The sequence below is a fragment of the Colossoma macropomum genome, unplaced genomic scaffold (assembly GCF_904425465.1).
Source record: "Colossoma macropomum unplaced genomic scaffold, Colossoma_macropomum, whole genome shotgun sequence".
NCBI lineage: Eukaryota > Metazoa > Chordata > Actinopteri > Characiformes > Serrasalmidae > Colossoma > Colossoma macropomum.
The window spans coordinates 97,539-123,752 of NW_023495663.1; the positions used below are offsets into that span (position 1 = coordinate 97,539).

The 26,214-nt window shown below is 38.5% G+C and overlaps 2 protein-coding genes across 4 annotated transcripts in view; both read left to right on the forward strand.

The window, feature by feature from the left end:
• The window catches only part of LOC118802719 (class I histocompatibility antigen, F10 alpha chain-like), a 142,805-nt gene that overhangs the window by 29,471 nt on the left and 87,120 nt on the right, over window positions 1-26,214 (forward strand). The gene's annotated exons all lie outside the window — the stretch shown is intronic.
• Window positions 8,146-25,773, forward strand: LOC118802722 (zinc-alpha-2-glycoprotein-like). 3 transcript variants are annotated; one of them, XM_036563183.1, is made up of 11 exons: window positions 8,146-8,358; window positions 12,539-12,799; window positions 13,489-13,758; window positions 17,321-17,605; window positions 19,953-20,060; window positions 20,582-20,632; window positions 20,769-20,801; window positions 21,105-21,143; window positions 21,247-21,309; window positions 23,033-23,138; window positions 23,998-25,773. In XM_036563183.1, exons 1-10 carry the CDS (start codon window positions 8,292-8,294, stop codon window positions 23,116-23,118), a joined length of 1,263 nt encoding a protein of 420 aa, XP_036419076.1. In that variant the 5' UTR covers window positions 8,146-8,291; the 3' UTR covers window positions 23,119-23,138; window positions 23,998-25,773. The 3 variants fall into 3 exon arrangements, with proteins under 3 accessions (XP_036419076.1, XP_036419077.1, XP_036419078.1); XM_036563184.1 differs by having other exon boundaries at window positions 13,489-13,695; XM_036563185.1 differs by lacking the exon at window positions 8,146-8,358 and adding an exon at window positions 8,834-8,977.

The window sequence follows — 26,214 nt, forward strand, 5'->3', positions numbered from 1 at the left end:
TGATCGACAGTGTTGGGGGGCTGACAGATTGTAGCAACAACAAATGGGCTACATTCTGTATCTGTAAACAGAGTCATCTTTGGTATGTGTTTCTCATAAAATAGTCAGAGTGAAGGTACAAGGCAGATTGACTTAAACTCAGAGCACACTCATCAGTACAAACCTCATACAACACAAAAGTGTTACTGCAACTGATCTGAAATGATTCACCTTTCCTTTTCACACTGAACCTCAATATATAACTCTGTAAATCTACACAAATTGTGATAAATTCATCATTATATCTATTATAATGGTATCTATGATATTTGTGAAGAAGGACATCAGTTTGCTTTTTTACAAGAGTACAATAAACAAATTTCACTGAAATTCCTTAACGGATGTTCAATAATAAATATCTGCAGCTGTTTTCTTCAGCGACACTCGTTCAAGAAAGAGAAATTCTATTACGCCATTCCTTAAAACTCTATGCTGATGCAAAGACCGCCCACTTGCTGGTATCCACCCACTTGCTGTGCAAGTCCCTCCTGCTTACTTGTCTTCAGTCTGCAGAGATACATAATTGCATTACTTCAGCTACAGTGTTTTTTTAAGGTGCCTGGAAGTTTTTCAGGTGCATTTAAGCTAAGTAAGCAGTGGCGCCCACGTTTGTGCATACTAGACTACGCCATCCCTTGGTTTATATCTAGAGCAAAGGGGAGTTCTGACCACAATAAATTCACAAACGCAAGTTTAAAAAAATACAATCTTTATTAAATATAGGTGATGTCATACACACACTATCAGTTTGGTTTATCATAAAAAAACAAATAATACCAAAAATGTTCACATTGCTACCAGGGTTAACCAATCACTTGGGAATTGGGACACTGAATATTATATTTCAATATCACATGTAAATAAATAGCAAGAGAAGAATTAGTAAAATCTCAGCAATACATGCTAATCATTCCAAATACACTGCACTGCACAGTTTCCCCAGTCAATTACTTAGTCCCTTGACTCAAACCCACCTAGGCTGGAGTAAGACTAAATAAAGAATCACTCTAGCCAGTGGTTCACTATACACTAAATACTCATTAACACATACACTGTCAGGCTAGAGGGAAGCTTAGACACTAAAATACTCTTCAAAACGTAGAGCAGCATCTCAAAATTCAGCAGCTTTATTATAGATATAAAAGAACAGCAACTGACACAGAGTAGAAGCTGTACTGGAACACACAAAGACACACTGCATTTTTAACATTCATCCCATGGAAGACACACACAAAAAGGCAACCCAGTGTACTTTTCACCAAGTATTAACGATGTAAGGCAGAATGTACCAAGTCCTCAGGAATAACTTGATAGCATGGCTCAGAAAAACATACTTTAGTCTAAAATAGATAATCGTGCTGCACAGTCAATAGAAACATACCTATTAACAGCAGTGATTAAAAGCAGCACTAAGGCTAGCACTAGTAGCTAAAAGCTACATTTAAATGCTTTGTAAACCCTCCACAAGCAGCCACATTACTGAGCTGAACGCTAATAACAGAAAACAGAACAATTTGGACAATACAGAGTCAAAACATACCTGGAGTAGTAATAGGGCTGACCATGTGAATCAGAAGCTTCAGTTGGTGCTTGTACCTGGCTGAGTGCTAACAGAACACTAGAGGTGGGTAATCAAGGGTCCAAGAAGTAAAAAATCCTCCCAGGATTTTGTTCCAACTGCCTGTCTGCTCTCGTTTGCCCAAACCAGCAGCAAAGGGGTTCAGGCAGTTGGAACAAAACCTGGGGAGGATTTTTACTTTCTGAACCTGGATTACCCGCCTCGGGCCACAGCAATGTAGGCAGCAGACTTTATTGTACGAAGCCACACTAGACGAATTAAAATGTACACAACTGCTGCCGTCGCCACTCACACTAACCTAGCTTAGCGTAGCTCAGCTCAAATGGCCAAGGTTAACAGGCCCCTTTGTGCAGCCACTACTGGACGAGCAGCTCCAGCACCAGCGAACGCTGCTACAAACACACACACGCCCCGCTAGCTTAGCCCATCAGCAATGAAACGAACACCAGAGCCGGTTTATGAGGAACCTGGCCACTCCCTATTCCTCCCTTTATAACAAAAACAGGACTGCAGAACAGCAGAGGGCGCCCGCGAGTGAGTCCTCAATGAATGAGGAGGGTCGAATTGCAGCACCATATGAGGGCGTTTCTGTGACGCAGACACGCCCCCCAGGAACGCCCCTCCGTCTAGCTCTTTATTCTAGATAAACTCAGTTTCCTGCTCAGCCGTTTCATGTGCAGGAGAGACAGGGAGGCTGAGTGTTTCTTTATGGATGAATCGATATGAAAGTAGAACTCCACCAACTCACCGCCCTCATTTAACACCAGGTGCTGCCTTTGCAAAGCCTTTGGCCACAATACTGCATACCTTTCCTGGTAATATCCAATATTAATGTCGTAATTAATATCATAATATATATAATATATCATCTAAATATTGTGACTTTCTTCTCAAAATATTAAGATTTTATTCTAAAAATGCGACTTTTGTCACGAAATATTACGACTTTATTCTCAAAGTCTCCTATTTTTATTTGTATTAGTGGCCCTAAAACACCGCGCGAGCGCTTTCATTACAGGTTATGATGTCGGTGAGTTACTGTTACATTAACATTTTACTACGACCTTAAAACTGGTGGAAAATAAGCACAGGGTGGCTTGATAGTCAGCGATACTCAACCTTGCCAGAGTTATACTGTGTAAGCTGGCAGCACCACGGCAATAAATATAGACCTGATAAATAAAGACCATTAGGATTAAAAAAAAATGTTTTTGCCTCCTAATGGTTACCATTAGAGACCACTAGTTTCCAAGTAGAATTAGAAGTCTACCTGGAATCAGTCAGTAGGTCATCTGCTAGATCGTTCCTTTACATTATCAACCCATCAAGAAAAGCCAAAACGCATTACAAAACCCCCACAAACCAACAGAAACTCTTAATGGTTTCTGTGTTCTCATTAGGGACGTTACCATTATAATCCATTATCACACATTAATTTAAATAGCGGCTGGTATGGGGAGCAGATTGCGTAGTGCTGCTGAAAACACTGCTGACTGCTACCGTTATGATGGGCATTCAGACCGCAGGGTCAAGCCGGGGATCACAAAACCGCAGACAGAGCTCTACAAATCACCAGAGGCTGCAGATTCACATATTTGTTTTTAAAGGCCAAATGCTCATTATGTAAACATGTAGGAACAATATTAATTTAGTATTAGTAACGTCTTTACAAGTATTGGTGTATTTTCTCCGTTGAGTCTAATCCACCAATGAGAGAAGCCATTTGCAGACATATCGGCCAATGAATGATAAGTGGGCGTTCCTGATGTGGGCGTCTTGTTTTACGGAAACGCCTTTCATTGCAATTCGACTCTATTGCAATGAATGGGAGTGAATGGAGCTCAACGGCTGAAAATGAAAAGTTAAAATAGTTTCTAATCTCTGAACCAGAACTGTCCTTTAATTTTAGACAGTAGGAGGATTTATTTCACTAAAAAGCAGACAAATCTCACCTGTATGTTTCCTTTATTCTACAGCAAACGGGTTTTGGGCAGCAGGAGGCGGGCTTTACTGCTACTGAGTGATGATTGATTGGCGAGCGGAGCAGCTCATTGGCTGTTCGCGCTCACTGACGCCATGGACGTACATGAGGCGCTGTTTTAAACTCCTATAGCTCGAGTTTAAAAGCTCTTAAAAATATAACAGCAGTGTTAAAACGTTTTATGCTGTTCTGTGTTCAGGAAATGAATGTATACTTTTACATTAAAATGTTGAAGCATTTATAAACTATGATTTTACTCAAAGGCTCCATATCAACCCATTCATTATGGACTCACTCGGGAGCGCCCTCCAACGTCTGAGAAAACCGGAAGACATTGCAGAGCGGTAATTCTCCTTTCTACAAGTTCTTTGCGAACACTGCTCCCAAAGACCGCGAGGTGTCTGTGTATATACCAGCCCCCAGGGACCCCCAGCTGGCACTGTACATGTCTGCTCCCGTCTTAATGACATACCCCACAAAAAAAAGAAAAAACAAGGTCTTCTCCTACACAGGCTACAAAGCTTACATAGCATACTGATCATGACATGCTAGCTCTTAAATGTATGATAATAAATGATTATAATATACCACAGTGGCCCTAACCTGTTCAGCAATAAATTAAATACAAGCAAAAAATTAAATATCATTTTGTAGTAATACATACATACAACTATTCATGTTTTAAAAACATGTCTGACATTTGGATGTGTTGGTTCTGTTTTATTGATGGACAAAATAGATGGGGGTTGATGAATTATGTACCGTTTCACTCACCAGCTCTTTCTCTGTCACGCAGCGTTGCCAGATACGTGGTGTTCCTAAAAAATGGCAGTTAGTCTGAAAGTGCGGAAATTATGGTGTCGGTTGGTGTGTTTTCTGCTTGCACTGCCTTTTAAAGTAATTGCAGTCGCAAAAAAAAAACATTTGAAGAAACTAATCATCATATAAATGTGTATTGATCTCAGTTCTGAATAGCTGGCAACCCGTTCTCTTTCTGAAAGCAGCAGAGCAGCAAGAGAGTAAACACAGCCGTATACTGTGACCACGGCAACAACCCAGAACATAGAACTATGAGTTTCTATCCAATCACAGTGCGCGACAGCGTCTGCGCCCTCTCAGATTTTTTGATGTACGCGACCAGGTCTGCAACTGTAGATATAGCTACATACATATCTATGTATATCTATGTCTACGACACCCTAGCAGACACAATATTTGTCTCTTTTTTACGACACTTTTGTTGAGCGACGCTTGTCGCCTGGACTATAAATGGGCTTTTACATAACATCATATCCGGAGCTGAGGGTGCGGGGCTGATATACAGTATGATGAATTTTGTATATTTGCAGCTTTTCAATTGTATATTTCTTTCTGACACATGATTAAATGCAGTGTTTTGGTCACACTGTCAGTTGGGCTTGTTTGGTGTGTGAGGTGGAGATTCACAAACATTCTGACGATCATGCTTTAAAAGTAGCTAAAAAGTAGTCACTGCTTTTCAAAAAGTGGCTAAAAAGTAGGCACTATTTTTCAAAAAGTAGCTAAAAAGTAGTGCACTGCTTTTCAAAAAGTAGCTAAAATGTAGTGCACTGCTTTTCAAAAAGTAGCTAAAAAGTAGTGCACTGCTTTTCAAAAAGTAGCTAAAAAGTAGTGCACTGCTTTTCAAAAAGTAGCTAAAAAGTAGGCACTATTTTTCAAAAAGTAGCTAAAAAGTAGTCACTACTTTTCAAAAAGTAGCTAAAAAGTAGACACTATTTTTCAAAAAGTAGCTAAAAAGTAGTGCACTGCTTTTCAAAAAGTAGCTAAAATGTAGTGCACTGCTTTTCAAAAAGTAGCTAAAAAGTAGTGCACTACTTTTCAAAAAGTAGCTAAAAAGTAGTGGACTGCTTTTCAAAAAGTAGCTAAAAAGTAGTGCACTACTTTTCAAAAAGTAGCTAAAAAGTAGTGCACTGCTTTTCAAAAAGTAGCTAAAAAGTAGGCACTACTTTTCAAAAAGTAGCTAAAAAGTAGTGCAATATTTTTCAAAAAGTAGCTAAAAAGTAGTGCAGTACTTTTTAAAAAGTAGCTAAAAAGTAGTGCACTGCTTTTTAAAAAGTAGCTAAAAAGTAGTGCACTACTTTTCAAAAAGTAGCTAAGAAGAAGTGCACTACTTTTCAAAAAGTAGCTAAAAAGTAGTGCACTACTTTTCAAAAAGTAGCTAAAAAGTAGGCACTACTTTTCAAAAAGTAGCTAAACAGTAGTGCACTACTTTTCAAAAAGTAGCTAAAACATAGTGCACTACGTTTCAAAAACTAGCTAAAAAGTAGCCGCTACTTTTCAAAAAGTAGCTAAAAAGTAGCTAAAAAGTAGTGCACTGCTTTTCAAAAACTAGCTAAAAAGTAGGCACTACTTTTCAAAAAGGTAGCTAAAAAGTAGTGCACTACTTTTCAAAAAGTAGCTAAAAAGTAGGCACTACTTTCAAAAACTAGCTAAAAAGTAGTGCAATACTTTTTAAAAAGTAGCTAAAAAAGTAGTGCACTACTTTTTAAAAAGTAGCTAAAAAGTAGTGCACTACTTTTGAAAAAGTAGCTAAAAAGTAGTGCACTGCTTTTCAAAAAGTAGCTAAAAAGTAGTGCACTACTTTTTAAAAAGTAGCTAAAAAGTAGTGCACTGCTTTTTAAAAAGAAGCTAAAAAGTAGTGCACTACTTTTCAAAAAGTAGCTAAAAAGTAGTGCACTACTTTTTAAAAAGTAGCTAAAAAGTAGTGCACTGCTTTTTAAAAAGTAGCTAAAAAGTAGTGCACTACTTTTCAAAAAGTAGCTAAAAAGTAGTGCACTGCTTTTCAAAAAGTAGCTAAACAGTAGTGCACTACTTTTCAAAAAGTAGCTAAACAGTAGTGCACTACTTTTTAAAAACTAGCTAAAAAGTAGCCGCTACTTTTCAAAAAGTAGCTAAAAAGTAGTGCACAACTTTTCAAAAAGTAGCTAAAAAGTAGTGCACTGCTTTTCAAAAAGTAGCTAAAAAGTAGGCACTACTTTTCAAAAAGTAGCTAAAAAGTAGTGCACAACTTTTCAAAAAGTAGCTAAAAAGTAGTGCACTACTTTTCAAAAACTAGCTAAAAAGTAGGCACTACTTTTCAAAAAGGTAGCTAAAAAGTAGTGCACTACTTTTCAAAAAGTAGCTAAAAAGTAGGCACTACTTTCAAAAACTAGCTAAAAAGTAGTGCAATACTTTTTAAAAAGTAGCTAAAAAAGTAGTGCACTACTTTTTAAAAAGTAGCTAAAAAGTAGTGCACTACTTTTGAAAAAGTAGCTAAAAAGTAGTGCACTGCTTTTCAAAAAGTAGCTAAAAAGTAGTGCACTACTTTTTAAAAAGTAGCTAAAAAGTAGTGCACTGCTTTTTAAAAAGTAGCTAAAAAGTAGTGCACTACTTTTTAAAAAGTAGCTAAAAAGTAGTGCACTGCTTTTTAAAAAGTAGCTAAAAAGTAGGCACTACTTTTCAAAAAGTAGCTAAACAGTAGTGCACTACTTTTCAAAAAGTAGCTAAACAGTAGTGCACTACTTTTTAAAAAACTAGCTAAAAGTAGCCGCTACTTTTCAAAAAGTAGCTAAAAAGTAGTGCACTACTTTTCAAAAAGTAGCTAAAAAGTAGTGCACTGCTTTTCAAAAAGTAGCTAAAAAGTAGTGCACTACTTTTCAAAAAGTAGCTAAAACGTAGTGCACTACTTTTCAAAAAGTACCTAAAAAGTAGTGCACTGCTTTTCAAAAAGTAGCTAAAAAGTAATGCACTACTTTTTAAAAAGTAGCTAAAAAGTAGACACTACTTTTTAAAAAGTAGCTAAAAAGTAGACACTACTTTTCAAAAAGTAGCTAAAAAGTAGTCCACTACTTTTCAAAAAGTAGCTAAAAAGTAGTCCACTACTTTTTAAAAAGTAGCTAAAAAATAGCCACTACTTTTCAAAAAGTAGCTAAAAAATAGTCCACTACTTTTTAAAAAGTAGCTAAAAAATAGCCACTACTTTTTAAAAAGTAGCTAAAAAATAGTGCACTACTTATCAAAAAGTAGCTAAAAAATAGCCACTACTTTTCGAAAAGTAGCTAAAAAGTAGCCACAATTTTTCTGGAAAAGTTCCAGAAAAGGATTTGGAACAGAACTGTAGCTGCTACAAATTTTGGGAAAGTAACTACTAAGTAGCTAATTACTAATTTTTCAGTAGCTATATCAACACTGATAAAGAGCCTGAACAATTCCCCCTTAGTCATGTGAACTTCCTACCTGTGCCATTCCCCCACATTCTCTCAGGAAAGGGCAGGTATAGTAATGTCAGAGTTTATTTTTATTTATTTATTTATTTATTTATTTATGTATGTATGTATGTATGTATGTGTATGTATGTATGTATGTATGTGTATGTATGTATGTATGTATGTAACTCTGTCCTGTGAGTTAAAGCTCCAAAGTGCTTTCGGTCTCTTCTTATTTATTTTCTGTTGTCTTTTCTTGATCAGTTTTCTGCTCAGGCCCATCCTGCCACAGCAGTTTCTACCCAGAAACAAATGATCCTGTACTGCACGGAGGAGAAGGAAGTAGGGGAGGGGTTGCTTGCTGTCTTCCTGGATCGCCCATATTTGTAGCTTTAACTAACAAAAGCAGACCTTTCCTCAACTAAACGTCCTCCAAAGTGATTTCCACCGAACTAAATGAGAAAAGACGATGACGGGGGCGGCGGCGACACTCTGTGTCGTCTTGCTGCTGGTATTACTTGATTTGACTCTCGGGGGTGAGTGCTTTCCTTTCCTTCAGTTCTCTATAAGTTCCATGACTGGAAAATGGTTCTATCACAGTTCTAACTATGGAGATGCGCGAGTCCACAATGCTCCCACCATTTACGGTGGAACAGGAAAATTCAAACAAGAAGCTGGTGAACTGAAATCCAACTTCAGCCTCGTCCTCTTGTGAACCTAAATACAAAAAACCTATATGTTTTGGTGTTCACTACTAGTAGTAGTAGGGAGTAATAGACTTAACATCTTACATTTAGGAGATATACATTATTTAACAAATGCATGTTTCACAGTGAAATATTGGTGTGTCTGCCAAAGCGCTCATAGTACTTCTTGCTAAACTAAGCTCCTCAAAGTCGTCCATCTTTGTTTCATGGCACGCCTCTTTTTTTGCTGACCAATCACAGGCTTTGTTGCGTAGCGTGTCTTTGTTTTCTCCACAATGATGTCATATTGTTGGCTGAATCGAGGTGAACGTCGTCTCCGCAAGAAATATGCTGAAGCCTTAACCCTGCGTTCACACCGGCATCGACGTGACAATGTATATTCAGTGAGCTGGTGATTTCCAGCGACAGGAGGCGGCATGAACGTTGGCAACGCTAAGTGGGTGAAGTGGTACGTGCTTTTTTTCTACCACTGTGAAACAGTGCTCTCCTTTTTTGGTTCCTAGATAATTTTTCCTACTATAGATGGCAGCGGTGTGTTAGCTGCTAGTAGACAGTAGTCGCAAAGACCAAATACTGTTTTCCTCACATAATGACTGCACAGACACAGGGATTAAATAAAAATAAGCACACAAGTGATTTCTCACCAGGATTTTAAATTTTTAGCCGGAACGCGTCTTTGTGTTTGCCGTCAGTGAAATCATGGCAACCAACAGTCCACTCGAGTTCGCCACGACACACGACAAGGCAGCGGGGGTCTTTAATTTTCAATGAGATTTATTTACTCGCCCCTCTGGTTTAATAATTTTCAGTGCACCGACAGATAAATGCAGATAAATTACCATTGCTTCCTTTATGCACGAAGCTGAAGGCTTCCTGTTTGCCATTTTCTTGTTTAAGTTTTCCCGTTCCACCTTAAATGCAGTAACCCAAATGCCTCAGGTGCCACAATGTAACTGCTGCACTATTTAAGGTGGAAAATTCAAACAAGGAGCTGGTGAATGAAGCACTTCAGCTTCGTCGTTGAGGCAGGATAGTTTAACTGCTCATTAATGTTGTTTTCCATAAACACAGCGTCAGCTAGCTTTGTGGCTAACCTAATTTAGCAGTGAACAGCGTTATAAGCTGCTGAAAGCGATTTTGCCAGAGAATTTGAATAAGTGATGAGCTACAGAGAAAAGATAGGATGTTGTTTGTTTACTCACTAGAATTGCCTCTGTTTCATAAATAAACCTACAATCGAAGTTTATCAACAGCTTAGCTTACATCACTCAACTACCATAACGTTAAACGTAGGATAACTGTGATGTTTGTCTGACAGTAACGTTACCGGCTTTCACGTTTCTGCAGCAAGAGCAGGCATAGCTGACATGAGTGTTGCCAGTCTTATTTAAGCTAAGAGGAGGAGTGATGGGGATATTTATTGTGATTTAAGTATGTATTTCACATGACACTTATCAACTTACCCTGAACACTGATAACCTCTTTTGTGGGGTAGTTACTCCGCTGGACACGGCTTGGCTTGGCTTAGCTGATTGTGATTTTTGGCATTCCAAACACATTTGGGTTGCCAACAGGAAAGTTGAAGAGCGCCCTCTGATGGGCGAGTACGCAATGACCACTGGTTGAAGGATCTGTTTTCTGCCTCTTTTTATTATAAACGCTGATACCAATTTATCTGCAGCTACCTCATATCGGCCGATAATATCGGCACGCTGATTTATAAGTCAGACTCTATCCAAAACCACAAGTGAACCTACACTTATCTTCTGAGTGTTTATATGGAAACTTTATGATGGTGAAAAAGTAATAAAACTAAAAAAATACTATTTTGCCTCACAACAACCTGCATGCTTTAAAAAGCTTCTAAAAACTACCATAAAACAGTGTCTCAGTCATCAGGCAGTGAATTCATAACCATTTCATGTAGTAACTTTCTGTGAGGGAGCTTTTAGAGGTGGACGTCTGGTTCCTATCACCACCACTGTGAACAGTTCTGACTCGGTAAGTTTATCTAGAACAGAGCGTTTCACACCAAACCACTCTGTTTATGTCTTAACCATTTAATTATGCAGGAGCTTAGAAGTATCTGTGGAATTCCTCTTTAAGACCTTATTGTGTACCTTAAATGAGTTTTACACTACATTCACCTTCCCCACATATAATTTTATCATTTTTATTATTTATCTGTTTTAGAATAGAATAATAAAATCAAAGCCAGCAGTCAGGACAGGATGTGTGGAGTTCAACTAAAATTACATAATTCCAATATATATTACTAAAGGGTATATAAATGTACTGGAGTGACAGCTTGTACTGTTTTGTTCTGAGAGGGATAGTGACGGTGGTGCACGACATGGGTGCCCCATCAGCAAGCAGAAAGCTATGATGCATCTTGTCTGACAAAATAGTCTTCATCCTTGATTAAGATTAGCTTATCATTATATTATTAGGCGATTCATGTTAGAAAGGGAGCTATAAACCTTTAAAATGTTTATTCTGCAAACACCTCCAAAGTAAAACACAGAGAAAACATTTGTTAATTTGTGTTCACACATACACGCTGATGTATCAATGTCAATGAGAAAGCTATGATTTGGGAGCTTAGAAGTCAGGAGTAGTCACTCTTAATTGAAAAAGCAGTTGATCAGATCAACTGTCTATAAAAGCACTTGCAGTGTACACACATTAGTATTTAGTAATGCATTATCAGTAAAACACAATCTTTTCACCCTCAAGCTTGCTGTATTCCCTCCCTCTCACACTGTAGTAGGATGTCAGCATTACAGCTCAGACTGTACTGAGCCCCCTTTGACATCTGAACATTCTGGTGAGGGTGTGGCTAAAACTCAAAACTTAAATGGATGGAATAGATGTGAGTCCCTAACAATAGGAGTAAGTATTTTAAACTGTATTGTGTCAGCATTGGCAACAATTTTGTCTTTTATTATCAAATACAGTTAATCTAACATAATCTAACCTAACCTAAAGGGTACATTGAAAAATAAAACGGCTACGGTGCAGACAGATATCAGCTTAACTCATTGCGCCCTTGCAAAAAATGTTAGCAGCCATAGAGTACGTTTTAAATGTAAGCAGGTTTGCGAGCTAAATTTAAAATCTATCAAAGCATTTGATGACACCCCTAGGCGGTCATCACGGCACCCACTTTGGGAAAGCCTGCCCTAGAGGGCACATAGGGCACTGCGTCTCATTTTCTTCACTGGAATTGTTATCGTTCCACTGCAAGGGCACTTCATCATGTTTTCTCACTTGGAAGTGTGTCTTAGAGCTATTCATTCGTTTTTTTCAATAAGAAAGGCACATAAAAGGAATGTCAAATGTACAAATGCATCCCAATGTGAGGAGACCTATATGGCACCTCACTGTATTTAGATGTGGTGCTTGTGTGCTGTGTAGTTTCTCAATCAGTGCTGTCTTTATTTACTATAATCAAATCATTGTTTAATATTCATTGGTTGATTGGTTGAGAGTCGTTCTAACTGTGCTGTTATTTCACCATAACATCACAGGTTTTTTCACAAACACTGCATCACTCCGCTGAGACGCCATTGCTAAGCAACGACTTTGGCAGCTGTAGGAGACGCTCAAGACATTTGAACGTTTTTACTTCTTACTTTGCCACAAACAGAAAATGGACACTTTTAAGATCACATTTGACCGACAGCCGATTTGGTCAGACTCTGAAGATGAGACGACACTAAATTCCCAAACTGTCATCACCACTGAGCAGCTTTTCAGTCGGCAGCTGTGACAGAACAACAGCTAAACAACCTGGAATCAGCCAGAAATGAACCCAACACCATTCGCCAAACTAAACGGGCTGTAAGATGCTTTACAGACTGGCTGGAACAAAACAAGGAGCTGGAGAACGAACTGCTGACTCGCCCTCGTGCCTGTGACCAAATCACAGCTGTGATGTTATTTTGCGATATCACACTCCCTCTCGTGTTCTACTGCTAAAATCATTAATTTCTCTGTTTCTCCACAGATGAACACTCTCTGTGTTACCTCTACACTGTCCAGTCTAAAAGCTCTTCAGACAGAGTCTCTGAGTTCGTTGCAGTGACTCTGCTGGATGACAGACAGATTGACTCCTACAGCAGTACAGACGGGGTCAGGACTCCTAAACAGGACTGGATGAAGGAGATGAAGGAGAGTGAGTGGACAGCAGGCGCTGATAAACTGAAGCACGATGGACAACAGTTAAACAAGATCCTCGACATGAAGGCCTTCAGACACAATGAGTCAGGTGAGAACTTTCTTTTTATTTTTAATTTCATGATCTTCATGCAGAAGATTCAGTTCAATGACAGAATTTCTGAACAGAAATGTTCAGAATTCACGGAAAAGCTGCAAACTGTTCCAGGCTAATATAGTTCTAGATATGTTCTATCTGAAAGAGTGAAGGGATATTCTGTTAACCATGAAGAAGGAAAAATTAAAAAACCTAAAAACTAAAACTATGGACTTGAAATTAAAACGGGGCTATTTTTGTAGGTGATAACATGATAAAAAATTCCAAATATTTAGGAGCATACAGAAGAAACATGTTTTATTATTCAAAAATAAGGGACATTGAGAGACATCAGAATGTTTCTGTGTTGGTTGAGTAACTTATGCTGCCTCTTCAGATGAGCTAAGGCTAACAATACAGCTAACTACTGCAACACTGGATGTTGATGGAGACTTGTCCTCTTCTCCCTGCATGCACCATGTTAGTCTGTGAGAAATATATTTTCCCTGTTTCTGGAAGGAGCTAACATCAGATAGAGTAGTTAGCCTAGTTAGTGATAAAGCTGTGATAGAGCCGGCCGCACTCACAAAGTGTGATATAATATACCTTACAAATATGAACAAAACAGTCACATTCTGTTAAAACATGAAATGTTAGAGTGTCTGATCATTTATATTGGTCTCTGTTCTTCATTTACGTTTCAGATGGTCACACTCTGCAGTGGAGAGTCGGCTGTGAGGTTGAAAAGCACTCTGGTGGTTCGCTGTCAGTGTTAAACTGCACTAATAAATACGGCTACGATGGACAGAACTTAATCTCTTATAACTGGACCTCGAGGAGATGGTCAGCCTCAGTCAGTCAGGCTAAAGTGTTGGAGGAGGAGTGGAACGCTGGGCGTGTTGATCAGAGATGTGAGGAGTGTGTGCACTGGATGAAGAAGTATTTAAAGTACAGCACTACTGAAATCAAACAGAGCGAGTATTTGAATAACTGCCATAATTATGATTGTCATCATTTTCATACTCATTATTTGCAAACTTTGTTGAGGTGACTGGAGTGAGAGTTTCAGGTGATTGACAAATACATCAATTTTATGCAAAGACTCCAGATAGATATCAGCGTCTGGGCCAAATCCTGACTGATGGCAACCCATTTTTGCCTAATCAGTGTTTGAAGTTTATCACAATTTCTGTGTTTTTGTTTGTCCACCCGCTTTCTGTGATTAAGTTCATTTTCATGGCAGGGAATGACTTTGCAATTAATTAAAGTTCATCTGATCGCTCTTCATAACAATCCAGAGTTAATGCAAATTGCCAACGTAAAAACTGAAGGAACAAACTTTGTAAAAACCAAATTTTGTGTCAGTCTCAAAAGTTTTGGCCATGACTGTACATATTACATACATATTTGCATAGATTCATTTAGGGCTCTTAAACACCTAGGCTGTTTGGTGCGGACCAATCATACGTTTTCTTTATTGCAGTTTGTTTTGGCAGCTCCACCTGTACTGGGGTCTGCACCAAACAGCTGAACGGTGGTCTGCCAATAATCGCATGTTCACTTCCAGGTCCACTTCCACTTTTATGATGGTCTGCACCAAACAAGAGAATCCAACACCCATTTTACTGAAACAAGGTCATGACAAGATTTTTCACAAATTTGTATTACAGAAGTAAACTGTGTCCAAATTTAGGAATTATATCTGTTCTTACAGGGGCTAGACTACAAAAATGTCTTTGAATCTCTGTTTGGTCACCATGACAACTTCACTTAGGACAATAACTTTTACAGTTCAAAACTTCATAATCTTATCCTCAGATAAGAAAACAGTATTACACAAACAGCCTAACTAGACAATGTTTCCTAAATATTGTCGTAACTTTAGGATAGCTGCAACACATTTCTCTGTTATTTTGATTATTTGTTTTATTTCAGCTGTGCACGGTCAGTTGCTTGGTAATAGACATAACAATTGATTATCCACTTCCACTGAGTGGATTAGAATTTCTGACAAAGATGAAATAAGATATAACATCAGTTCTTTTATTAAGATTTGCTTATGAATTTGTAACTAACTTTATCTTGACCTTGTCAAATCCTCATTTTGGTCTAAGAACTGGAAGTTTCTGTTATACAGCCTCAGCACCTTATATCAAGGAAATCCTAATCCACTCGGTCGATAATTGATTATGTCTGTTACTAAGCAACTGATGATGTGCACAGCTGAAAGGTAAACAGGTAGTCAAAATAGCATTAAAAATGTAGTTTATTTAGCTGGACAACTACCAGTGTAAATATGTTAAAACTAAAGTGAAATGAACTACAAGTTAAAGTTAAAACCCAGAACAGTTCTTTTTTAACATCTATCAAAAATAAACATTTTCTGTGAAAAATTACGTTTTTCTGTTACTTTTCCTGAAAGTGGCCTTAAAATGTGACCCCAACGTATTACATATTCATTCAGCATAAAAAAAAAACAGCTAATTCAGTGTATTAGGATTGTTTGTTGGACAATAAAACGTGTCTCTGTGCAGAGGAAAAATACTCAATCAAACGTCTGAAAAGTCCAGGATCACCAAGTAAAGTATTATACAACTGAAAATTCAAAGAGCACAGAACGTCCACCTGATGCTTTTTATCGTAAATGGGAATCGACCTTGCTAAAGCTCTCCTGTGATCATCATCAGTTTTGCTAGGGATCGATACGTTTTTCAGGGCTGATACCGATTATTAGTAATCAGGGACACCGATAACTGATATTTGAGACTGATACTCATTTACTATAAATTTGATGTTTGTAGTGTGGAAATTTACAAGAATGTGACTCAACTTACATCAAATCATTATTAGAGTATTATGAGAAATAAAGTGCTCTCAGCTTTAAACACTTCAGTTTGCCAAAATAGTAACTTAATCAACTTGTCTTTAAACGGCTCTCAGTGATGTTTAATAGTCGATGGCGTTTGTAAAAAAGAGACTTAAAAAATTTAAATGAAATAAAATATACAAATATATTTATACGTTTTGTATATAAAACAGATACGTACTATGAGTCACTAACATCTGACAGGGCACACATCAGGAGCAGAGCTTGCCTTTTCAGTATATGGGTGCAGGCGAGAAAACCTGGATGCAGACTAAAACCTGTATAAAGCCTGAACTAACCAAATACAAAGAACTGTAAGTGTAATATTACAGTATGATATCATAGTCAGCATCTGAGTAATCATCAGTCCAAAAGGTCGCTACTTTGTAAAAACAACAGTGAAGGAATATGAATGTGTTTAATTTCATTGTTCAACCAAAATGTATTTTATGCAGTAACAAGCAATAGTTGAATGTATCTGATGTGTTCTGATTGGCTGCGTGATTCTGTAGAAACGGCCCGTTTAACCTAAGCAGTGCCGTGGAATCTTTTGAAGTACCTCACTGCAACTGTCTGTACTTTTAAAGAGTAAAATAGAAATGAAATTGACCAGAAATTGTGTAGAACTTGTTTATTAAATGTAAAACAATAAATTTATGATTTTACAAATAATTTACTGCTTTCTGGAGGCTTGTCTGTGTGATCATCCACCCACTGAAGCTCTTCAGTGGATGCACACACATTCAGAACGTGTTCAAACTGCTATAGCAGCACTGTGGGTCCACACAGCGTCTCTGCTCCACACTCAGAAACCTCACTCTCACCAAACTAATGTGATGTTTCGGGCAGGGCTTGAGCTGCACACACGAGTCTCGTTTGTCTGGCTAGAGTGGATGAAATTATATGACCATGTGCATTAAGCTTTTTACCAGCTGCGTTGTTCAACCTCGACAAGTATAGACTTCTCTTCTCCCTGTAGAAGTGAAGGCAGACACTGCTTTCCTCCTGAGTCAGTCACAAACCCCCGAAATGCCCGTCTGATTGGTCCACATTTCTACTAATCCAGTAGCGCTGCAGGTGGACATAGACAGACTACAAAAGTGCTGGTTGGTTGTACTTGGATGCTTCATCTGCATTTCAAGCAAGTAACGCTGTGGGCAGCACATTAGGTCAGACTACAGAAGTGTGGAGTTGGATTGTGGTTGCATCAGATATGTGGATACTAGGGGTTGTACAGACTAGTCTACTAATTAACTTGTCGACTTTACTGCTTGGTGATGATGCTTTAGCTTGATGTTGAGTAGTCGCTGATCACGTGACTATGACACTAACAACAAGGTGAGCAGCCTCGTGATTTTGGGATCCATATCTCCAGTTTCCTGAAGACTAGCAATGTGATCCAGTGCTCAATGGATAGGGCACATCACGCTCTAGTGACCTGTGGAGTTTGGCTTCACAGATTTCTCTTGTGATTTTATTCATGACATCATCAGCGATTAGTCGTGGTCGACTCAACATTCATCACATAACTATCGACTTTAAAAAAATCTGAAGTCGTGCAAACCCTGCAGTGTCCAGGTGAACGAAGTTGACCGATACCAATGATAGTATGTTTGAAACATCTTTAAAAAATGAAAACAATGTGTATGTGCATTTCATTTCCTTTTCAGCTCCACCAGACGTTCATGTGTTTGCAAAGAAATCTACAACTAACTCAGGAATGCTGACCCTGACCTGCCTGGCCACGGGCTTCTACCCCAAAGACGTGAAGCTGGATGTAAGGAAGTTCCGCACTTCACTTCCTGAACATCTACTAAGATCCTCAGGAGTCAGACCCAATGAAGATGGAACCTACCAGCTGAGGAAGAGTGTGGAGATCCAGGGGGACGAAACAGCAGAATATGACTGTTATGTGAATCACATCACCCTCGAAGAACCGATAATTAAACAATGGGGTAATTATATCTGTGTACCTAATGTATTTCTGGCCTTTTATAGTTTAGAATTAGTTTCTCAATGTAAATCTAAACCCAGTTTAACAGAATGGCAGATGTGCAGAGACTAGACCCAAAACTACATGATGAGAGGGCAGATTTAAAGTATTTCCCCACTTCAATCAATATTAATATTGCTGTAAATGTTTTTCTGTCCCAAATAGAGCCAGGAGAGCAGGGTTTGCAGGAACGATGTCTTTATTGGAGGAGCGTTCTGTTAATCTGTTAATCAAAGCTCAGCTTTGCTCTAACAGTTCGCTCTAGGTTAAGCTCACGTCTTACTCTCTCAGCCCTCAGCGCTAGACTGTTTCAGTACTTACTAATCTACATAGACCACAGCCAGTGGGCTAGCTCCGCCTTCAAAATAAGAGTTCTCATAGAAAAACCCAGCAAATAAATGCTGCAGAACAATTACCCCAAAAGCACCATGAACACATTCTTGAACAAACTGCTACATATTGCTGGTGTTGGAACAAAACCTTGTTTCTCCATTTTTGTCGTTGTTTTTTGAGTTTTTGATATAATTTGAAAAAGGCTGTTTCCGTTTACATTTTATGTAAATTTAACGATGAATTCACCAAAAGAAATGGCCCAAAATGACTCAGGAAAAAAGTCTAGTAACATTGACTCATAGTAAAAGTACAGTAGGTTTTTTCCTTCTTCTGTAAAGTTACTATTTTGGAGATAAAATTGTTGTCAAGAAATCAACATTTTGCCGGCAGAAGTCAAGGTTTTGTTCCGACAGCAGTTAAAAACACGTACGTATGAATGTGTTGATATTTTTTAGAAGTAGCTGCTACTTGCAGTTGTAGTCATTATTTTCAGTAATTTCAGTTCAGCCACATCTACAAAAACAGATTCGCTTAAAGGGAATTTCAGGGATTTTCACACTTTCTGCATAATTCTGTGTGTGAAATGTAAACAGAGTGATGCAGGGTGGTTTGGTGTGAAATGGTCATATATCTTTACAGTGGTGGTGATAGGAACCAGGGGTCGCCATGACTACAACACAAATATAGACATTTTATTTACTATCCAGTGAACCTACACGAGTCTTCTGAGTTTATATGGAATGATGATGGTGGAAAATCTGAAATAATAAGTTTTCTTTGGGGACTATTTTGCCTCACAGCACCCTGCATGTACCTCTCTGACCTTAACAGATTAAGTATGTTTTGGGCCAAAATCTTCTCTAAACAATCATAAATCAATATCTCAGTCATCAGGCAGTGTCTGGTTCCTGTCACCACCACAGTGAACAATTCTGACTAAGTAAGCTTATCTAGAACGGAGTGTTTCACACTAAACCACTCTGAATGAACCTGTTTACACCTGAAACAATTTCGATAGGAATTTTGAAAAATCTCTGGAATCTACCTTTAAGCTTATTGTTATTCTTATTATTTTTATTATTATTCAAGTGTCCAAAATGGTTTTATTGGGGAAAAAATACACATAAATACATGATACGATATGTGATGCATACAAAAACCATCAGAAATCTTAATGATACTGTGATATTTTTTCACGTTGTTCCATATTTTTTCTTTTTTCCTGTAGTTTTAGCTGTTGTCTGTCTATTCTAGTTACTTTCCCCTCACGTTAAGTTGTAGAGTGCACAATAAAAGGCAAGCACAAATAGCCACTTGTATACCAAACAACAGAATGTATATGTTGTCCTGACATAATCTTTTACAGATGAACCAATAGATACAGGGCAAATACTCAGTGTAAAGTCCTGCTTGGGAAATTGTTGGTCAGACTGGGTTATGAGCAGCAGGCTCTTCAAAAAAATCATCATTCCTGTAAACACTGGTCTCCTGAACTCTCACATATGTCACAGATAAAGATTTACCACATCCTGATAACCACAGGGAAAAAAACACTTCTGCTGTCAGTCTTTGTCTTCTCAAGTCATGAGCTGCCTGCTAGCCACCTATCTTTGAACTCTGACCTGCCCCCTTGTGGATATAGCTTCATTTTCTAGAGAAAAGGTGCTGCTCACAGAGCTGCTGTGTGTGCATCTGCAGGAGCCACCAAAGCTGAGCACTTTTCATACAGGTACAGAGCTGGGTTCTGTCACTGGGACCTGATGGAGGGCTGAAACTGAAGGGGTCATCTGTTAAATCTCATACAGGCTCCTGAGTTCTGATGTTGCGTAAGCAGTTCAGTACTGATGCAGAAGACAACCTGCAGTAGTACACTAGACTGGGATTGGCTGTGACTAACATTTGTATTGTGAGCAAAATCTGTCACCCCTGCAGATGAACGATAGAAGATTTACAGCATTTTTTCACTGTCATGTTAGTACCAAGTTCAGGTTCAGGAATGGTTGGAGCAGTGATTGGCGGAGTGGTGGTGCTTCTGCTGATTCTCGGTGGGATCATCTTCGCCCTTATAAAGAAGGGGATAATTGGTGAGTATAGACTATCTTAGTACAGGTTCTGTTCAAAGAATGAAGTCTATTTATTGAAAATGTACTACCAAAAGGAAAAAAAGCCTCCTCAGGCTTCCACCTCAGCACCTTCAACCTTAAAATGAGATGCACAATGACAGGAAGAAGCTCATCACCAGGGAGATGTGTGATTAGGATCTTGTCATCATAAAACCAACAGTTCAGAAAAGTTCTTAACTAATGTTCAGAACACAGTGGTGAATTTACTTAAATACTTCTTGGTCAGTGTGAAATGAGCTAATGGTCCCTCCTTTTTAGCTGAAGTTAGTATTAAATGTTAAGGTCTGAAATGGCCTTGTTTATTTGATGGTTTTTTGTAGTGAGGTCAGTCTTTTTCCAAGTTTATCATAGCTTAGCATCAAATATTGTTTTTCCATTATTTTGACTAACCAAAAATATAAACAATAATAAAAATGCAATTCTGAAAACCAAACAGCAGTTTACGTTTATTTTACATGTACATAATATTTTTTATTTACCAGTCATTCCAGGTGCTGTAAATGCTGCGCCTGCCCTGCAAGCCCCGCCAAATGGTCAGTGTCATTGTGATTGTGTTGCGCTGTAAAGATCACAGTCAGTCATTTTCATTTTCATTATATTGAGAAACATGTTTGATAAAACCACAAAGAAAACTTGACAATTTTGGACACGTAACTTCTTCTTCTTCAGGTGTGATTGTTCCTGAAGAACCCTTGACAGCTGGTAAGTTCCATTTGAGTTTCATTCTTACTCAGCAAACTCTACAGTAGAATCACTCTACTAGTACAGCACTGCTGTGACAGCAGCTACGGCTTTACTGTTATATAAGACTGTAATGTAGCCTGTTTTAAAGCTCTTTTTTCTGTATTATTTTCTTGATTTAACTATGTTTCAATAAATTGAGACATTAATAGCTTCTCAAAGGCAAAGCAATGATAGATACATTGCTGGGTTTAAGACATACTAATCACACAATGTAGCTCTTTTTACCTATTTTCATTCATATTTTACTGAACTCTCCTCCAGACCGTAAAGCTGGTGGTTCTGACTCCGGTTCAGACTCCGGTAACGATGTTCCACTTTAAAAACATTTGAGAAAAGCAATATTTGGAAATAAATTTCTCCACTGTAACTCAGTTGTGATGTGGCCTTATTGTTTCTTTCTCAGGACAGGGAACTGGCTCAACCAATAGCAGCAATGAAAACATTGTGGATGGATTATCTGATTCTGGTAATTTTTCTCCTCATAAATGTCTAAAAACTCAAGACATGCTTTTCTCATTATGGGCAGGTACAAAGAAATAACCATGTACAGTCTAAAAGGCTTTTCAGTGTATAGGGAGTTTTTAGTGTATGTATGTACAGTACTTGTATGTCCTGCAAGTACTGACTGAGAGAGAGACCAGTCCAGCTCTACAGACTGAGCAGCTGAGCAGAGTGACAGCCTGCTGTGTTCAGTGTGAGAGCAGCTTCGGTTTTCATAGCCCTTTTCTCCAGTAACCAGTTCCAGTAGGGCAGATAATGCAGAAACACCAAAGAGAAGCCTGCAGCATGTTTTCCCATGTTGGTCAGTCACAAGGAAATCTAGTCTAATTTCAGGTTTCATGTTCAGGTTTTTATTGTATAGGAAAATTTCTGTGAATATTGACTGAAAGAGAGACCAGCCAACTCTACAGACTGAGCAGCTGATGCCACGTTTATCTTGAAAGCTGCTTTGGTTTTCGTTTTTCTCCAGTAACCAGTTTTAGTATGGGACATAATGCAGTAGCAGCTCAGAGAGGCTTAAACCAGAGAAAATAAACACGCTAGTGCTTCCGATCAGAAATTCAGCAGTTGCTTCTTGTCTTGCTTCTTCTGTGGAGCTGAGCGTCTCGACAGCAGGGTATTCTGAGAATTTGACAACGACCCCATAAACTCATTTAAATCTGCTGCCAGAGGAGTTCGACTGCATAATCGCCCACACTGGCCAGAGAGAAATGAATCAGCCTCTGAACTGTGTTTTGTGTATATTTCCCCCAGTCAGAGTCCAGTTCAGAAATAGCCATGATTTGTGGGCTAAAATAAAAATGGCTAAAGCTTACTATGTTATGATGACCTGCAGACCACAGTTACTATTCACCAACCGTTCTTAAGCATAAGTGTCTTCCTAAAACCAACTTAAGTAGTTTTCATGGAGATTCTGACATTCACCAGTGTTTTCTTAGGTAAGAACAGAATCTACACTCACTCTAGAGCACAAAGCTGTGAACAGTTCTGCGCTTTAAGAACACGTCATGAATCTGACGCAGACTTTTTCCTAGAACCTTTCTCAAGAACACTTTCAGGAAGATGTTGGTAAATGAGGCCCATTGTTATCAGGCTGTTAGTCTGGGTTATATTAAAGTGTTCTTTATTGATGCAAAGTGCTTCATAGCCATGGCTTGACCTCACAGTTTACAAGGCTGAAGATTAAGAGCTCTTGGTGCTTCATAAGAGTGGTGCTTCACATAAATGACACTGTGTTTTACAATTCTGACATAACCACATCATAATCGCTTAAGCCCCATTAATGTGTGGACGGCTCCAGCTTCATCTCTTTAGAAAGCTCTCCCACAATAACAAAGTGCTGTTCTTCACTACTATAGAGTGTTTCAGAGAACAGACGACATATTAGGACAGATATATACAGGAAAATGCAGATTATAAGACTAAACTGGTTTATTTTTGTGCTGTTGAAAGAATCAGACAGCAGTTTTGCTGACATTTAAATTGTCCAACTGAAAAGCGGTCATCCATCCCGCACACCGAGAACATACCAGTGACGTCTGGTGCTGCTGACAGTCGGCTCAAGACTGTTGTTTATCACTGGAAACTGTAGTGGCTTTTGAAAAACTCTGGAAAATCAGAGGGAGTGAACTGCTCCCTTGTTTTGTTTTCCTTTTAACAAGTCTGACAGTAACCTCGTTGCTTTTCAGGTGGGGCCAGCAATGGTGGGTCAGGAATACCCAATGGTCACTCTGATCAAACAGAGGAGCAGACACTGCTGACTGCTTCACCTTAAACTCAGCAGGACAAATTATCGTAAGTAGTTCATACGTTACAATGCGTGCATTACAAATACAGATATACAGTGGAAAAACAAAACCATAAAAGACTTTCTGAAAGGGACGAGGAGGATTAGACAGAAATGTCCACAGTTAGTACTTACTGGAACAAATAGCCTTTTTATAACTGACACAAACTGAAACATTTTCTCTGAAATAAATAAAAATATAGTCTTGAATTCCTCAAAATCACCACACTGTGTCTTAATAACGGCTTCAACTCACCTGATAAATATCTTCAGATGTTTAACTGACCTGCTCTTCAGACTGAAATCCACATTGACTGTTAATCTATTATAGAGAAGCCTGTATAGTTAGAAGTGTCGTTTTTAGTGAAAAAATAAGCTCAAACTTTTGACTAGTCTTGTATCACGTTCTTTTTGTGATTATACATATTGGCTGAATAATTATAACATCTGGCACTGAAATAGCTTATGATTCATTGAAGAATATGGATATTTCAAAGTAATCTTCAGAGGTCTAGACCTGCTGCTCACAGTCAGGATCCTGTGGATTTACTTACAGCAGATTACAGATGGATTACAGTTACAGCTGCTTCAGATTATTTAACTGGTTACCCCCAAAAATATTATTGATTATATCTGATAACTGTGTATTTATCCTTAATGTGTCTTTCTGTAAAACACCAGTTCTGTTCTTATTAGTGGCCAGTGAGTGGAAGTACAAGGTAGGTGTTTCGAATAAAGTGGCCAGTTAGTGGAAGTACAAGGTAGGTGTTTCTAATAAAGTGGCCAGTTAACGGAAGTACAAGGTAGCTGTTTCTAATAAAGTGACTGGTGATGGTACATAACAACAGTTTAATATCTTTTTCACAGGAAACTCCAGAACAGAGGAAGTGAATTACACTGGAACTCCAGATCATTCAGGATTCCACACCAGACTTTCTTACAGCACAGACTCTTTTCCTTTCTTTTATTAAGTCAGTACTTTTACATCACTGTTACGTTAAAGCTGCACTATGTAAGATTTGGGTATTTGGAGACCTCTCTGATGGAAACGTGTAACTGCACACAACATGTAATTTTGTAACATGGGTCTGCGCGGGACTGTTTTTTCAGTTTCGCTCCCACAAGATTTCATCCTGCTCCCATAGAAAATCGTAATCGTTTGTACCGTTCAAGCCCACAACTGAAATGTGTTTTCCTGCTTCCGCCCAAACAGTTCCATCAAGGCAAAGTGACATTCAATATCTGACACAGTTTATTCAGAAATACATTCCTCTCTGGTGAAATAACACGGCAGTCATGGTCATCAGGCTCACTGTGAGTAACTTCACCAAACGCCGTTTATTCACCATTTAAACACAAAGTAGGAATTAAACCACAGAGCGGCTATTTTTGGTGTTTTGCGGGGCAGCTGTGGCCTTCGTATCATTTAGGGGTGGTTCTGCTTTATTCAGGCTGTTCATTAGTTTGTGGCGCTTCTCTTCATGCGTGCTTCATCCCGCTCCCGCCTGCAGTGGGCTGGTTTCCCTCCCGCTTCCACTCACAACACTGAACATTAAACCCAGAAGGCATTGTGGCGGGTCCAGCGGGAATCCGCAGGATTGCAGACCCCTACTTCAAACCCCTTCCCTGAGGAGATGAGTCTGATGACTGAGAGTAAGACGCGTCTTCTGAGGATGTGAATCAATAATTTACTGTTGTCATCATATCTTCATCAGTATAATGTTGATTTTGAGATCATTTGAGGCGTAAACATCGAGGCGGACCTTCTTTTTGAGTATGTGTGGCGTTAAATGAAGTTAAAATGTAAAGATGTACAATGTGGTGTGAAAAACTCTCGACAGGGCGACTCAGAGTGGCGCACACTCACTGTATTTTAGCCTAATTTTGTTCTCCTCACTCTGTAATGATACTTATTTCAGTTTCAACAAAAACAACCTACATAGTGCAGCTTTAACAGAAATCCTCCATAATAGAAACTACATTCCAGTACTCTTAATGATAAACAGCAAAAAACTAAGCAAAAACTCAACAAAGATGGAAACATTTTGATTTATGAATAGAAAAGGATTAATACATCGTTATAATGAAAGATTATTCATTTTAATAAGTTTATAATAATGCATTTATTAAGGCAGATGGTTATGTCTATTTTCTACTGCTAAGTTTTTAGCATAAGTTCACCAAGCCAAAGATTTATACACAGAACATTATTGCTTCCATTTAAGCTTTTTATGAATCCCTTATCAGCACTGTCTGAGCAAAACATGTCAATTTTAAAAGCTCATATTCATGGGCGGTTATGCAGACTTCCTTTCTGATATATTTGTGCTTTTAATTGATTTATTTAGCATCTGTTTTAATCATGAGCTGATTGTATTCAGAGTACTGCTTTAGTGTTAAACTACTTGTTATGCAATGTCACACGTGCACCAGCTTCAATTAAAAAATGCACTTAAGCATAAGACAGTTTAAACTTAAGACTGTAAAGGGCTTGTAATGTAACTGTACTCAGGAATGTTAAATGGTCTGTGTTCAGTATGGACTCTTTACAGAGACACTGTGTCTGTATAGTAACAGTCTTGTGTTTAACACCACTGTACAGTGCAGGAAGCTGTTAGCTAGAACTGTTAAATCAGCAGATTACAATGGTAAACAGTGAATACAGTCTGCAGAGGAAGACTGTCTCTATACTGAGTGAGTTTAGTATTTGAGTCTCTCTCATCTGGACCTTTTAGAGCAACAGCAGAAAAAAAAGTCTGTTAAAGATCCAAACTGAACAAAACCAGACAGAACTTACTGGGGACCTTTTATACAGTTTACTGTGTGTTTATATGGATTGTATATGTATGTATTTTTATGATTCAGGGGTCGTATTACAGAAACTTCTTAACTCTGAAATCTGATCTGTTTAGTCACCATGAAGTTTGTTCTCCAGCTCCTCACACTGAATTCCCAAACTGTCATCACCACTGAGCAACTTGTTTGGTTTTCATTGCGTCAGTTTTATGGCTCAGTCTGATTTGGTCAGACTCTGAAGATCAGACTACACGTTTGATGAATGGTGTTGGGTTCATTTCTGGCTGA